We start from the raw sequence: 16562 nt of genomic DNA, 5'->3' as shown, positions 1-16562 counted from the left end.
GGAGACTAGAGGCCCGCCCCTCAGAGGGTGGGGCCAAGGGCTAGAAGAGCCAAAGGCGGGACCCAGGAACCATTCGGGGCTGGGCCTCCGGGCAGGGAGGACGGGCCTGCAGGAGCTCCTCGGGGCTGAAGGGAAAGGGCCTGTGGCTGCCTGGCCCGGCCGGAGGAACAGGCCCCCAGAGGCTCCACCCAATCCCGGGGCCGTATGTCCCAAGGAGACTTCCCTGACCTACCAGGACCTTCCTGCCGCTGGAGACCCCCTGCCTTGGAAGAGGCCCCGGGAGCGGCTGCCCTGGAGTCCTGGCAGACCCTTACAGCGCTCAGACCCAGGACTGCCCTGTGCCTCCTGTATTGCCGCCGCCTGACTACCCTAACGACGTTGTTATGGACGATTGGCCGGAGCCCCCAAACGTGGATGACCCGGAGGAGACGGACCTAGGAGGACCCCTCGACCAGATGGACTGGGACCTGCCGCCAACAGAGGGTGAGGTAGGAAGTGGCCCGGGGAACGTTGCTCACGAACCAATGGCAGCGTGTTGCGGTCTGGATCCCCACTGCCGGGGTTGCATGTGAGCGACCCCCTGGGCCGGGTCGCAGTGGAGTGGGAGGGCCTGTGACCCCCTACCCCCTCCCTGACAGGCTCAGCCCCCGCTGAGCCTGTCTGTAACCCTTGTGTTGCTGCCCTGCCCCAAACTGAGGGCTGGGCTGGTGCTTAACTCTTGTGAACTGCTGCCCTGCACTGGACTGAGGGCCGGGCCCAGAACTGTATTATTACATGGGACTGCTGCCCTGCCCTGGACTGAGGGCTGGGCCCAGAACTATACAACTCTTCTGAACTGCTGCCCCGCCCTAGACGGAGGGCTGGGGGCCCGTATGGTGGTAGCGGTGAGCCGCTAACTGCCCGAACTGAGTACGGGCTGGTGCCCTAACCCCCTTTTTGTTTGTTGCCGCCCGCCCTAGACCAAGGGGCTGGGCGTCGTGGGAGGTGTTACAGGGAGATACATCCACTTCCGGGCCAGGTGACGGATGGTCTTGTCTGCTTTATTCAAGGGGACCTTGGCGACCGCAGAGCCATGGAGGGTAAAGCAGATGCGTGGGATGAGGAATGTATTGAGTGCATCGATCTTCTGCCCTGGTGTGAGGAGGGAATCATCGAGGCGTTCGGCGTCCTTCAAAATCCCGCAGATGATGCCCTCAGGCATGCCCTGGATCCGGACCCCCGTCGGCGTGCCCAGGTGTTGGTAAAACTGGCCCTCCTCCAGGGGGATCATGGGCTGGCCCTGTACAGAGAACACGGTGGGCCTAGCGAGTGTCTTCAGGCTGCCGTCGACATGGAGGGAGGCGCATTTTTTTTGCATTGAAGCGCAAACCCATCCACTTGGCAGCCAGACCGGCGACGTGGAGCATTCGCTGGAGAGCCTCATCGCTGTCAGCAATCAGGACCAGGTCCTCGGCGTACGCCAGCACGTCGACCCGGACGCCGAAAAGGTCCAGCCCGTCCCCACCGCTGGAGATGGCCCGCAAAAGCGGCTCCATGGCCAAGTTAAAAATAATCGGGCTGAGAGGACAACCCTGCTTGACGCCCCGATAGATGTGGATGGGGGCGGCCTCTCCGGTAGCCGCGAGGATGGTTGTAACACAGTCCTTATAAAGATCACGGAGGATGATCAGGAAGCTGTCTGGGATCCCAAACTCTGCGAGAACATCGAAAATGTGCTGATGAGGAACGGAGCCAAAGGCATTAGCCAAGTGCAGCCAGGCCACGGCACACTGGCCCCGGGATCTCCTCGTCTCCGCAATGGCCGCCTGGAGCAAAAAGTTATGCTCGTAACAGCCCTCACAAGAAAGGAAGCCCTTCTGCACGGAGCTGAGAGCACCGCCACCAACTGCCCAATCCGTAACCCTGGCGGCTAAGCAGCTGGCATATAGTTTGTAAAGGGCGCTGCTTAGCGTGATGGGCCTCCAATTGCCAGGGTCATCGCGGTCGCCCCTCTTGTAAAGGAGGACGGTCATTGGCCGCTTCCAGGCCTCCGGGATACGCCGCAACTTCTTGCAGGCGGTAAAAAGGGCAGCAAGGACCAGGCATACGGGATCACGTTGTTTAAGGCGGGAATAGCGGATGCCATCCTTTCCCGGGGCCGTATTTGCAGTCCGTTGCAGTCTAGCCAGCACCTCATGGGGCGTGAAATCCACTTCCAGGGCGTTATCGGCGTGGATCCTCGGCAGCTGGGGGAGGCAGTCTGGCCTTGGCTGGTCACGGGGAGGCCCCCCCTTCGAAGACGGCCGAGAAGTAGGAGTGGAGCTCCTCTGCAGGGACGGAGCAGTGCATCAGGGCTCCCTCCAGGATCTCCCTCATAGCCCTCCGATGGTCAGAGCGATAGAGGCCTTGCAGGCGAGTGGCAGTGACCGGGTCGTCCTGGCGGCCGGCGTCTCCTCGTCTGCCAGCCCCTGCCGCCAGGGGCCAGTCTAGGGGTCATGGGCTGGTGTGGATGATGGGCAACCTCCTGGTGGCGCTTGCGGCCGTCCGCTATGCCTGCGGAGAGGTCTTGTGTCAGGCGCTCTGTGATAATTAGTAGGTCCTCATAGGTACGGACAGCTGCCAACTCCTGTAGCCAAAGAAGTTGCCACGCCGTGGCAGACCGCTTGCGGGTGCGCGTACGCTCTGGATGAGACGTGGGCTCGGGTTCAGGCACGGCAGGCGGGGGACTCGCGGAGGTGCAGGCAGCTTGGCTGGGCGCTGCAGCGGCGGGCTCCAGTGGTGAGGCTGCAGCATCAGGGGATCTAAGGCCAGAACTCAGACCCTCAGATACACCAAGAGTCCTGGGGTGGTTATTGGACTTCCTCTGGGAGGGGTCCGGCCGGGAAAGGACCCGAGAGGAGCAGTTCTTAGCAGCGTTGCGAGATCTTGCGGATATCCCAGTGGAGGCTGAGGAGGGGCACGGGGAAGAGTCGTGCGGGGCAGCCAACAACCTCTGACCAGCGGTCTGCGGAGGGAGGCTGGGTCTGCCAGTGGACGGTTGAGGCTCGGTCACCCGCGAAGAAGCACTGATCCTGCATGAACCAGTTGTCTTCCGGACATGGGAAAGGAGCTGGTCCAAGCGGTCGGAGAGGTTCTGGACAATCAGCGATGGAGGTGCACGCTGGCCAGCGGAGGCGAGGATGGGAATCCCCGAGGGCGGGCTGGTTCCCAGTGTAGCAGCAGGGAGCGAGGAACTAGATCCCACCGCCTGGCTGGAGCACACCGGGGCAGCCCGTACCTCTGGGATGTTGGTGGAGGAACCGGATAGCGGGATGGAAGCGACGGGTTGCACAGCGGAGGAGCTCAGGTCTGGCTGGAGGACGGCTCCAGCTTGCCGCAGGTGCTCCTTTGGAAGAGCTGTTGTCGGCACCAGACGAATCGGAACCGTGGGGGGCACACGAGCACTAGGGCCTCGGCAGGTGGTGAGCAGGTGCCGCTTACACTGCTTCTGTGTATCAAATAGCTCGTGGCAGGAGCCGCAACGGAAGGCGATCCTCTTCTTGTGCGCCGCTCGCACGTGCTTGCTGAGGGCCCCCAGTGTCCGCACTCCACGGAAGGGGAAGCAGTCCGGGCAGAGGAGGGTGTGATCCGGAATAGGGAAGTCGAGATACAGAGGCTCCGGACCAGCGACCTGCTGTGCTACTGGGGCGGCGCTGCAAGGGCCAGTGGGCGCTGGCGCCAGGTCTGGCGATGAAGATTGCGAAGCAATTGCTCCTCCCAGGTCAGCAGGGCACAGAGCAGCTCCCAGGTCCAGGGTCGTTGTTGTTGGAGTGGTGACAGGGCAACAGACAGGAGGTAGGTCCGATGGGAGGAGTCCCTTCACAACTGATGCTCCTGAGGTAGCAGGGCGCAGAACAGCCTCCGGATCCAGGAGTGCAGCCAAGCGGGCAGTAGGACGGCAAGCAGGAGACCCAGCCGATGGAGGAGGTACTGCCGTGGCCCGTCCTCCTGGGGTAACAGAGCTCGGAGCAGTTTCTCGGTCCAGAGGCGACGTGGAACAGAGAGAAGGCAAGTCCAGCCCAGGAGATTTCTCGGGGATCGCTCCTCTGGGGACAGCGAGGCACAGGGCAGCTCTTGGGTCCGGATGAGATGCCAAAGGAGCAGCAGCAGAACAGGCAGCATCTGCATCCCAAGGGGATCCTCTGGCTGCCATCCTGTCTGGAGCAACAACTGGGATCTTCATCAGGGAAGCAGAACAGCCCTGGTCCTGCAAAATGTGTTCCACAAGAGTCAACTTTGCAGAGACAGTAGTTTCCGAGTTTCCAGGTTCTGTCCCTTGAAGATCTCCATCAAACAGTAACGCTGAAGCCAGAGAATCACAACCACAGCTCCCAATCCTGCTGGCGTTGATCATTGAAGTTCTCATGCTGGTGTTACTGGATACCGGACTGCAGAATCTTCTTGTTCTTGCAGATGTGCTCTTACAGATTCTCACCTTTGCAGTTCCCTTCCAAGTGACAACCATACTACACTTGATCTTAGTCCACAAAAGGCCGAGAAGCAATACCATTTTCAAACAATTTTACACAGCCCACCCATCTGGACACTTTTCGATGGCATGACGACTCACCCGAATGCAACACATGTGAGCATTACAACAAGATCTTTACAGATCGGCAAGTACTCCTGCTCTCTTCATCCTGCAGCTCCTTTCTAGCTGGTCAAAGCAAAACCTCTCCCACCAGATAATTCAGCTTTAAAATGACTTATTCCACCAGACCTGCGAGCTGCCTTTGTGGTGGCTGTTTCGCTCCCTAAGCGATCACCTAATCTGCATGAAGCCTGTCCTCTCGCTGCAGCATGCTGACGCCATCGAGCTGTTAACCCTGGATGGACTGCAGAACCAAAACAAAAAGCAGTCAAGTAGCACTTTAAAGACTAGCAAAAGAATTTGGAAACCTTCTGTTCATGCCACATGCCTGCCAGAAGGGCCGGGTTCAACTCTTGTGGGGTTGTCCTGTCAAGGATACAACCAACCAGCTCGAGCCCCCACCCAGTGGCCTGGGACAATTTCACCCCCATGCTGGGTGCCTGGAAGGCGGTTCTCCCCCCTCGCAAGCACAGAGTCTGAGATAGAAATGGCTTGTTTAAGGACCATTACCTACCCCAAGGTTACAGTGACAGATGCAGTATATCTAAGCAAAGAAGAGACAAACCCCCTTTACCCAGCTACCATCCTCATATGCGGTAGACCCCAGTCTCTTGCTGGGGCTCTTGGCCCTTTACCCCATACACACAGTTACAGGGTGAACTTTCTGCAGTGCAGTCCCGAACCCAAAGCCCGCAGATACATTCATTACCAGGGCAGTACCAGCTGTCCACTTATCTGCTGCCTCCCCTTGCTACCACAAGCCACCCACCCTCGTTTGAGGGGCTTCCTACCAGCCTCCCCCTATCATCCACCACCACAGTTCCCGACCCCACTGCTTAGGCCTCCCCAAAGGCAGAACCCTCTGATTTTAGCTCAACATGGCCTCAGCTGTCACTTTTGCGTTAGAACTCCTAGTATTGTTCATACAGAGCTTTACAAACATTCTATTATCCAACTCTATCTTTCAACAGAGGGGAAAAACTAAGCAAGCCAGACACCAAAGCACTCACCAAGCTGGCTTAACCACTACCCCTCCACTTTTTTTCTTACAAGTCTTTAAACCAGGGAGCCCGGTGTAATCAATGTCTGATGCAGCGATGGCGACTGCCCTGTCCCCCACAACAACCCAGAGCCTTGGGGAGGTCTCACAGCTCCCACACTGGGTGTCAGCATAAATTGTGGTTTCACAACGAGGTGTTTACAAGGGAGCAGATCTCAGGGCTGACTCGCTCCCCACGAGGCTTTGCCTGGCAGGTGTCACACACGCGCCCTTTGCATTCCCATGCAGATGAGCTCTGGCAGACACACCCCTCCCAGCCTGCAGCAGCGTTGCGTTCCCGCCGCCGCACCCCCCACACGTGTGACTCTTCCCAGCGCTGCAGGACGCGGGTGTGTGTCAGGGACGGACAGGGGCTGGGAACTGAAAAGGGGGTTTCACACGCGGGGGTCTCCGCACTGGGACAGGTACAAGGCGGGGCCGCTGCGAGGGTCGGGGCACAAGACGCCCCCAAGCGGTGCCCGGTGACAGCGCCCCCGGCTGCGGACGGGCGGAGAGAAGAGCCGCCCCTGACACGGGCAATCCAGGCTGGGGGCGGGAGGGAGGTATGGAGGGAGGGGAACTGACCCCAGCCCAGGAAATCTGCCCGCCTGGGGACCACGTGGGGCACAGAACAAACTCCCGCGGGGAAACCACAGACACGGGCCGGGACGAGCCGCTGGGGGCCGGACAGACGGGGCGAGGGGGCGGGGCCGGGCCGGGGCGAGGGGCGGGGCCAGCACAGACTCGCTCCCCTCTGGGGCTGTGGGGAGGCTGCGCGCAGCGCTGGGGCGGGGCGGGGTGAAGGGCGGGGATGACTCAGAGCAACAGCGATGCGCGGCGGGAGGCCAGTGCGGAGCCGGGCGCAGAGCTGGGGCCGGGCAGCTCGGCCAATGGGAGCGGGCGGGACAGGGCTGACAGGCAGCTCGGCCAATGGGAGTGGGCGGGGCAGGGCTGACAGGCAGCTCGGCCAATGGGAGCGGGGGGCGGGAAGAGGCGGGACACACAGGACGAGCCCTTGGCAGGTTCGATGCAGGGACCCCTCCCCCTTCCCGGCTGTTGCTCGCCCCTGACGCAGCCCGCGGTGGGGGGGGGTGGCTGGAGCTACGAGCGGCCACTGATCCGTGTCCCGCTGCGCAGGCGCAGAGCCAGGCCGGGGGCAGCCGCCTTCTGCGGAGAGTTTTACCCGCGCAGCCTGTGAGTGAGAGAAACGCCCCCAACATCTGCCCCCACCGCAGCCCGCCCCCGCCGCCCTCCTGCGTCACTTCCTCTGCCCCCTTCAGCTTCTCCTTCTCCGACGTCACTTCCTAGGAGCCAGTTTCCTGCGGCCGCTCCGCCGGGTTACGCGGTGTCGCCGCCCGGAACCCCCCGAGGGCCCTCCCCGGCAGGGAGCCGCCGCCAGGTGAGCGGGGACCCGGCCGGGCCCGGAAGTGACTCCGCCCCCACCCGCTTGTGTCTCGGACGCTTCGTGCGGGGCCCCCCGCCCGCGCCAGCGCCTCCCCCTGGTCCCGGCCGGGCCGCCCCGTTCTCCGGCCGCTCCGCCTCGTCCTGCCGCCCGCGCGCCCGGGGAGGGGAGGGGGGCGGAGGCGGCCGGGGGGGGCTGTGACTCGGGGCCGGTTTTCGCTCCTGGCTCCACTCGCACCTCCAGGCGGAGTCTCCGGGCGGCGCCCGCGGGCTCTGCACCCCGCAGGGACCAGTGGGTGCTGGGGGCTCTGTGCTCGGTTCTCCCCCAGCTCCCTTGTTTTCGCCCCAGGGCCTCTGCACCCCCCTGGTTTTCTTCTCCCTTGTCCCCCTCAGTGATTTGGGGCCCTGACTCCATTGCACCCCCCCCCCCCCCGCAGGGGATCCGAGAGCTCTGGGTGGGCTTGTGTCCCCCACCCCCCGGTTCCCCAGTGGGGCCGGGCGCTCGTCGCACGGTGCCTGTGCTCCCCTGCGGTGCAGTTCAGTGACCCTCATTGTCCCTTCAGCTGCTCCCTTCCTCCGGGCTTGTCCCCGTGGGGTGTCACTAACCACGTGACGTGTCCGTGGGACACACTCCAGTGCGCAGCAGTGCTGGGGCTCAGGCCGTGTCCGGAGAGAAACGAGGACGGATTTGGGATCTGACTTGTGCGAGGTGGTTCTGTGAGACTCAAGCGTTTCCCCAAATGTGCGTGTGCAGCACGTGTGCCCCAGGGAGCGAGTGTGGGGAGCTGGGGGATGCGGAGCGGCTTCCAGCCCCGTCTGAAGTGTCTCCATTGCCCTTTTCCCCTGCCAGGTGAAGAGCCCCCATGTCTGGCTCCAGAGCAGCCCCGGACCTGCAGAGACAGAGCAAGGACATGGCGGTGGCGGCAGAGCCGGTGACCTTGGAGGATGTGTCTGTGTGTTTCTCCCAGGAGGAATGGGGGCTGCTGGCCCCGGGGCAGAGAGCCCTCTACAGGGAGGTGATGCAGGAGAATTACCAGACCGTGCGCTGGCTGGGTGAGGAGTCCTGTCCCCGGGGGTGTCACATGCTGGGTTGGGTTTGGTTCAGGGTCCCTCCCTGCCCCTGTCCCCAGTGTCAGGGGACAAGTGTGGTGGTGTCATTGGTGGGTAGAGTTGGCGCTGAGGTTTGTCGAAAGGTTTGGTTTGTGATTTACAGTGTTGTGGTCTATACTTGCTGGTGAGAATTTGTTTAAGGTTGGCAGGTTGGCCGCAGGCAAGAACAGGCCCTGCCTCCCATGGTCTTTGAGAGTGAAGGATCATTGTCCAGGATGGGTTGTAGGTCACGGATGTTGCACGAGAGAGGCTTTAGCTGGGGGCTGCAGCTCATGGCCAGTGGTGTTCTGTTGTTTTCTTTGCTGGGCCTGTCTTGTAGCAGGTGGCTTCTGGGTACACGTCTGGCTCTGTCAATCTGTTTCTTCACTTCCTTAGGTGGGTATTGTAGTTTCGGGAGAGCCTGGTAAAGGTCTTGAAGGTGTTTGTCTCTGTCTGAGGGATTGGAGCAAACGTGGTTGTACCTTTAGTGCTTGGCTGTAAACAATGGATCATGTGGTGTGCCCTGGATGGGAGCTGGAGGCATGGAGGTAGCACAGCGGTCCTTGGGTTTCTGGTATAGGGTTGTGTTTATCTGACCATCACTTATGTGCACAGGAGTGTCCAGGAAGTGGATCTCTTGTGTGGACCGTTCCAGGCTGAGGTTGATGGTGGTGTGGAAACTGTTGAAATCACTGTGAAGTCTTCAAGAGCCTCTTTCTCGTGGGTCCAGATGATGATGGTGATGATGTCATCAGTGTAGCTCAAGTGGAGGAGGGACGCCAGGGGTGGAGAGCTGAGGAAGTTGTTCCAGGTCAGCCATAAACATGTTGGCACAGTGTGGGGCCACGCAGGTGCCCATTGCAGTGCCACTAATTTGAAGGTATAAATTGTCCTCAAATCTGAAGTACTTGTGGGTGAGGACAAAGTCACAAAGCTCCACCACCACTTGTGCCGTGGCATCATCAGGGATACTGTTCCAAACGGCTTGAAGTCCATCTTCACGTGGGTTTTTTTGTATTAGGGATCGCGACATCCATGGAGGCCAGCATGGTGTTTTCAGGAAGATCACCAGTGCATAGCAGTTTCCTGAGGAAGTCGGTGGTGTTTCAAAGATAGCTCGGAGTGCTGGTAACATACGGCTTGAGTCGAGAGTCCCCATAGCTGGACAAGGCTGCAATGAGAGTGCCAATGCCTGAGCTGATGGTGCCTCCAGAATGTCTAGATTTATGAGTCTTGGGGGTCTAGGGATGTGTCTGTGCAGATCTGTTCCTGTGCTTTTGTCAGGAGTGTCTTGAGCAGACGGTGCAGTTTCTGTGCGTGCTGCTCAGTGGGATCAGAGGACAGTAGCCTGTAGAAGGTGGTATTGGAGAGCTGCTTGGGGGTCTCCTTTTCATGGTCTGACCTATTCATGATGACAACAGCAGCTCCTTTGCCAGCCTCTTGGATGACAACGCCAGAGCTGTTTCTGAGGCTGTGGGTGACATTGCATTCCGCACGGCTGAGGTCCTGGGACAAGCGATGTCCCTTTGCCACAATTTCTGCCTGTGCACAGAAGCAGAAGCGCTCTAGCTATCGATCCAGTCTGTCGTTTTGATTGCCAGGAAGGATTCCATGCAGAATTCTTCTTCTTCTACTCTAGGTGTGACGGTGCCTGTAGGGCTGTTCAGAGTCTTGTTGAAAGTATTCCTGGCAAAACTGGGGCAGGGTTCCAGATCCCCACAGAACTGTGTCATGTTTGTGGGGGTGGTGGGGCACAAAGAGAGTCCCTGAGGTAGGACAGACTCCTCTGCCAGGCTGTGTGTGTGGTTGGATAGATTGACAATATGGCTGGGTGAGTTACGGGTACCACGACTGTGGCCCCATGCGGCAGGTAGGAGGTGAGAGAGTTTACAGTCCTGTAGAGAAGAGCAGTGGGCGTTGTGACTCTCCTGTCTCCTTTCAGTAAAGTCCAGCCACGTGGGCGTTTGTGTGGGAGGCTGTTTTTAAGGAGAAGCTCTGGACTTGAGACCTCCTTGTGATGTTTCCCTGTTTGCTGCACAGGAAGCTGAACAGGTGGTTCCTCAGGTCTGTGGGAGTGTGTGACCAATCTCTCGACACAGTCCCTGCAGTGTGTCGGTTGCAGTGAGTGTTTCACCTTCAGCCCGTTGGGTGGGACGTCCATCCATTTGCACTTGGCGAGGAAGATGGTGTCTGTATCTGTGCAGGTTTTCTCATGGGTTTGTTGGATTCCCGCTCCACGTGGCTAAATTCGGGGCCTGCCTGGTGCCAGGCATTGGGTGTAGCTGTGTTAGTTTTATCCACAAAAACAACCCCAAATCGAGTGACTTGTTTGAGCTGAGTGGTCCTGTCCTGCCCTGGGATGGGGAGGGTGGGGGAGCAGGTCAAGAGGGAGGCTGATTTGTACCCTAGTGAGTGCAGCAGAGCACTCGGCTCCCCCAGGAACGAGCTGGGCCATTCCCGAGGCAGGGGTGAGGCACCTGTACCCCAGGTGAGTGTGACATGGGATCTTGTACCATCCAGAGCCCGGCCTGTGCCAGGTGGGGAAGGAGCCTCTCTGGGTGGGCGGCTCAGATCCTGGGGCTGGAAGAAGTAATGGCCTGGACCTTCCTGAACAAGATCAGCACTTGGTTAATTGCTCCCCAGGCAGGATTTCCAGTTCCTAAAGCTGATGTGATCTCCTGGGTGGAGCGAGGGGAGGCGCTGGGGGTCCCAGATCTCCAGGGCGCTGGGAAAGGGGAGATCATCAGCGACCCCCACACAGGTGAGCAGTGAGCTAAAGAGACTCCGAAACCTATTTCCATGTCCTCCTAGATGTCACTTGGGCCTTTTCATCCAGACTGAATGACCCTTCAGCCTGTCATCAGCCTTTGCCAGAGGGTGGGGGCAGGGCTGGGGTCGTTCCTGTGGGGAAGGGTTGTGAGGAAGGAGGAGCAACTCAGCTCATGTTATTTCAATCTTTCTATCAGCTGTTGGCTGCGTTCCCCCTTTTCTGTTCCCTTTCAGAGTTTTCCTTTCAGCTCAGCACAGAGTGACACTGTCTGGTTCTCTCTGTGTCCCAGCAGGTGAGGTGATGCTGCTCAAGAATGATGAGGAGAATCTTCAGCTGGAAGAACCAGAGCAAGTGGCCTCCTGTGGGATGTTCCTGGGAAGCTCTGAAGGTCGTGTTTCTCGGAGTCCTGAGCACAGAGAGACCTGTGAGAGTCAGCGTAGCCCAGAAAGACAGCAGGGAAACCAGGCAGGGGAGGGGCAGGATAACTCCAGCCATGGAAGCAGAAGCGTGAAAAACACTAAAGAGAGCGAACAACAGAAAACCTGTGGGAAAAGCTTCAGTCTTAAAAGTCATTGTACCATCCGTACAGGAGAGAAGCCCAATATCTGCCCTGACTCTGGGAGAAGCTTCCAGCTGCGCTCAGGTCTTATTTATCACCAGAGAACCCACACTGGAGAGAAACCCTTCCACTGCTCTGACTGTGGGAAACGCTTCTCATGCTCCTCAAGTCTTAAAAGTCATTGCAGCACCCACACAGGAGAGAGACCTTATAACTGCTCTGACTGTGGGAAAAGGTTCAGAGACAGGTCAAACCGTCTTATACATAGGAGACTCCACACTGGAGAGAAACCCTTCCACTGCTCTGAGTGTGGGAAAAGCTTCTCGTGCTCCTCAAATCTTAAAAGTCATTGCAGAATCCACACAGGAGAGAAACCTTATAACTGCTCTGACTGTGGGAAAAGGTTCACACATAGGTCAAACCTTGTTACACATAGGAGAATCCACACAGGAGAGAAACCCTTCAACTGCTCTGAGTGTGGGAAAAGCTTCTGTCGGAGGCCAAAACTTGTTGCTCATCAGAGAGTCCACACAGGAGAGAGACCCTTTAACTGCTCTGATTGTGGGAAAAGTTTTCGTCAGAGCTCAAGTCTTATTGCTCATCAGAGAATCCACACAGGAGAGAAACCCTTCCACTGCTCTGAGTGTGGGAAAAGCTTTCGGCGACACTCAACCCTTCTCACTCATCAGGTAACTCACAGCGGAGCGAAACCCTATCACTGCACTGCCTGTGGGGAAAGCTTCAGCAGGAGTGAATACCTCGTTAAACATCAGAAAATCCACACAGGGGAGAAACCCTTTTAGCTGCTTTGAGTCCAGGAGAAGGTTTAGTGACGTTTCTGGCCTTGATCATCATGATGAGAATCTATACGTGGGAAAAACCCTTTCTCTGCTCTGATTGCGGGAAAAGCTTCAGTCAACGCTCATATGCTGTTAATCGTCAGAAAACCCACACCGGGGACAAACCCTTCCGCTGCTCTGACTGTGGCAAAAGCTTCTTGTGGCACTCAAGCCTTAAAAGTCATTGCAGAATCCACACAGGAGAGAAACCTTATAACTGCCCTGACTGTGAGAAAAAGTACAGATGCAGATCACAGCTTGTTGCTCATCAGAGAATCCACACAGGAGAGAAACCCTTCCAGTGCTCTGACTGTGGGAAAAGCTTTTCATACTCCTCAGGTCTTAAAAGTCACTGCAGAATGCACACAGGAGAGAGACCTTATAGCTGCTCTGACTGTGGGAAAAGGTTCAGACAGAGGTCATGCCTTGTTACCCATAGGAGAATCCACACAAGAGAGAAACCCTTCCACTGCTCTGACTGTGGGAAAAGCTTTTGTCAGCGCTTAAGTCTTACTTATCATCAGAGAACCCACACTGGAGGGAAACCCTTCCACTGCCCTGACTGTGGGAAAAGGTTCATACAGAGGTCAAGCCTTGATTTACAAAGGAGAAGCCACACAGGAGAGAGACCCTTTGACTGCTCTTACTGCCAGAAAAGCTTCAGTCGGAGTTCCCTCCTTGTTGTACATCAGAGAACCTACACAGGAGAGAAACCCTTCACCTGCTCCAACTGTGGGAAAAGCTGTTCTCAGGGCTCCAGGCTTATTCGTCATCAGAGAACCCACACTGGAGAGAAACCTTTCAGCTGATCTGACTGTGGGAAAAGCTTTTGTCAGCACTAAAATCTTACAGATCAGAGGAACCTTTCAGCTGTTTTGTCTGTGCGGGAACATTTGCACATTGTCATTCGTCAGAGAGTTCACACAAGAGAATAACCCAAGGACTGCACTGACGTGGGTAACCTCTAATGGCTGCTCGGACATTACTGATCGTCAGAGAATTCACACAGGAGAGAAATCCGGTAATTCTTTCTTTGTTGCTATTTTTGAAGCTGGGCCACCGGGCAAAAAGTCAGTGAGAACCCCATGAATTACCACACGGCTTCTCATTCCTCAAGGGGGTGGTGTTACGGAGCCAGTCAAGTAACTAAAATAAAGTCGACTTGTTCCCTACGTTAACCGCTGCTCCTTTATAAAAGACCTTGACACACTGGAGTTTGTTCAGGACCTGAACTTGATTAATTTTTGGTGTCTTTTTTTTTATTAAATAAAGTGAAAATGCTTCACTTGAGTTGTTGCTCTCGGGTGTGTCTGGAGAGGAGGGGTCAGTGCATGGGGACTCTGGGGAGAGACCATTGTCCTACCCACTTTCACCTCAGCAGCTTTGGGCCCAGGTGAGAAGCACCTCTGCTTGGCTGCTGCAGCTCCAGCAGGTACACCCAGGGGAGCGGCGTATGTCCCTCGCCTGCGGCAGGGCCAGGGTCATCGGTCCTCTGCACTGCCCAGCCGGAGAGGAATGCAGCAAATGTGCACTTTCTCCACACTCCCTGATGGAGGGGAACAGCCAACCATGTCCCTGTATGAACTTAGGGGGGAGGGAGCTGCAGCTGTCCCCAAGGGCACCTGCGGGGTGGGATGCTCATGGCTGCGATAGTCCTGGGTGTGGGAGAGGGGGTATCCCCAGCCAACCCCTTTCTCAGATGGTGGTCGTCTCTTTTCTGTGTGGCCCCTGAGAAGCCATCCCAGTGCAGCCCATCCAATCCCTGGCACACCCACACCCCAGCCTGGCTCTAAGTTACAAGAAGAGAAAGCTGCAGACCAGAGTGGGTGGTCCTGGTTCTTACCATTTAGGAGTTCTCGACCAATGGACAAGCCCAGAGCCAGACAGACAGACAGACATTCCCTCTCAGAGACTCTAGAGCGGATCCCCATGGGAACAGATGGAATTAAAAAGGCACCTGGGCAAGTAAAACGATGCAAAACTTCCTGTACAAATGAGATGAGCAAACGTTGCTGGTTCCTCTGCCTCTGTCTGTGCAGTGTTGGTCGTCGCCTTTGCGCCCCGGGCACGGCAGCGGCAGCGATCATTGCTCTGTTCCTTCCTCTCTTTGCTTTGGCAACACTCACTGTTGTCAATGTCGGCTGACGTGCAGATGTGCTGACGTGGTCGCTGCCTGGGGAGGTCCCCTAAACCGAGCAATACAGCGTAGGAGCCCTGCCCTGAGCAGTCAGCAAGGCCCAGCTGCCTTTTAGCAGGGCTGAGCAGAACAGCCAGTGCACCGGTGGTTTGCCCTGGCATAGGCGCGGTAACAGACACACAACCAAAGCAGTGTGGGCTGGGAGAGGGGAGGGGCTACTTCTCTCAGGGTGGGGGAGGGGGGCGCAGGCCCACCCACTCCACTGCTCCCCAGCCCGGGGCCCGAACAGCAGCTCCTGCCAGGAACCAGTGAGTTTTCGCCCAAGCAATCAGCTCCAGCCCCGGGCTGTGGGGCTCCCCAGCCCCAGTCAGGGACCTTGCAGCCGGCTCAGCTCCAACTGCAGGGCTGTGGGTCTCCCCTCATCCCAGCCGGGGACCCGGGGGCTGGCTCGTATGGGTGGGGAAGTCCAATCGCACAGTGAACAGTGGTAAGTGTGTCCCCCTCGTGTTAGTGAGTACTGGTAAGTGAAGCACTTGTTAAACGAGGGGTGAGTGTTAGTGCCACTTGCTGGGTGTGTCTGACAATCAGATGCAGATATTCTCGCGCTGTGAATTTGAGCACTAGGGTGACCGGATGCAGAGCTCCAGCTGTGCCCTGGCTGGTGCGGAATGAAGAAATAATCCCTTCCCTGGCTCTGCTGGCAGTGCCCCGCCCAGCGTCATCCCACACGCCCTGAGCCTTCTTGCTGCACATGCAGCTCTCAGCCGCTGTGATCCCCAGGGCCTTTTCTGCAGCCCTCTCCCTTCGCCAGGCGGTCCCCAGCCAGTGGTGCTGGGCTGGACGAACCCCAGGGAAGTGCGGGATTCTGCACTCGCCCTTGTTCAGCCGCTTCATATTGAAAGAAGCTGAAGAGCAGCACAGAGTGAAGTGAGAGCGGTGCCACGGTCACACAGGAAGCCTGGTGCTGAGCCAGAAACTGACCTCAGCTCTCATTCAAACAGCCACCCGGGGTCACAGGGAATGGAGAGAACAGGGCAACTTCCCCCTTCCCGTTCCCTGCAGTCCAAGCTTCTGGCTGGTGGGGGTTTAGGGACAGCCAGAGCAAGAGGTTGTGTCCTGGCCAGCTTGGCTCATAGCCATTGCTGCTCCTATCCTCCTCAATGAGCTACTGAGCCCTTCTTTGAAGCCAGTTACACCTGTGGCTCTCACGCCATCCTGTGGCAGCAGACGCCTAGATTGGGTGAGAGAGGATTTCACGGTTGGTTTTTTTAAGTCTTCCGGGTGTCACAGTCCAACCACCTCCCCACTTGCGTTTCTCTTTCTACTCCATGCAGCTGACACACTGGTTTTCATCCGTGAACGCTTCTGCAGAAAGAGATGTTAGTTTTTAAGGTCCTAGACTACAGTCTATGGAGCTGCACATCTCGCAGAGCCAGAAGGGACCTCAGGATGTCACTGAGTCCAGTCCCTAACAATCCCTGACAGGCTTTTTTTAAGTTATTTGCCCCAGGTCTCCAAATGGCCCCTCAAGAACTGGGCTCACAACTCTGGTTGTAGCAGGCCAATGCTCAAACCACTGAGCTCTCCCCACGCTGGGCTCTGCCTTGCTGCTTCCTTTTGTTCGCCAATGTGTGTGTTCTCCGTAGTGCACATCTCTGAAAAGGGGCCCAGAACTCCAGCCACTGCTACCGCTGCCACCACCAAAATGCTGGGCCCTGGGGCACCTGCCTCCTTTGCCACCCCTGTCTGTGGGGCTGCCCCCTGAGCTAAACCAGGAGAGGGATTAAAGGTGCCGGGTGGTCCTGGCTTGTTCTAAAAATCACCTTTCAGCTGCTGAGCTTTTATGTTCACCATGGGGCATTTCTGCTCTTTTCATTAAAATTCCACTTGCTAGTTGGGGGCTCCTGTGGAGGAGGTTCCAGCAGTACCTGGGGGGTGTGGCAGGCTGGGGATTTTTGGGGAGCCAGGTGGGGTGGGTGCTGGGAGCAGGCTGGGCTGGAGGGTGCAGGGGTGAGCTGTGGGCCAAGGAAATGTTGGGAGTGGGCCAAAGGGTGCAGGGGAAGCTGTGGCGTGTGACTGGAGGTGCCTGGCTGCAGGGCTGTGGGCGTCCTGCCACGCG

The 16562-nt window shown here is 57.7% G+C and overlaps 1 protein-coding gene across 1 annotated transcript; it reads left to right on the top strand.

Moving 5' to 3' along the window:
- Nucleotides 1-10730: 10730 nt before the first annotated feature.
- On the top strand, nucleotides 10731-13551 carry LOC142024785 (uncharacterized). The gene is made up of 4 exons (XM_075017005.1): nucleotides 10731-10860; nucleotides 10992-10994; nucleotides 11198-12253; nucleotides 12340-13551. The coding sequence occupies exons 1-4, from the start codon at nucleotides 10731-10733 to the stop codon at nucleotides 13113-13115; spliced, it is 1965 nt and encodes a 654-aa protein (XP_074873106.1). The 3' UTR covers nucleotides 13116-13551.
- The last annotated feature ends 3011 nt before the right edge of the window (nucleotides 13552-16562 follow it).

Source organism: Carettochelys insculpta, chromosome 22 (genome assembly GCF_033958435.1).
Source record: "Carettochelys insculpta isolate YL-2023 chromosome 22, ASM3395843v1, whole genome shotgun sequence".
Taxonomy (NCBI): Eukaryota; Metazoa; Chordata; order Testudines; family Carettochelyidae; genus Carettochelys; species Carettochelys insculpta.
This window is presented reverse-complemented; position numbering and strand designations above follow the sequence as displayed.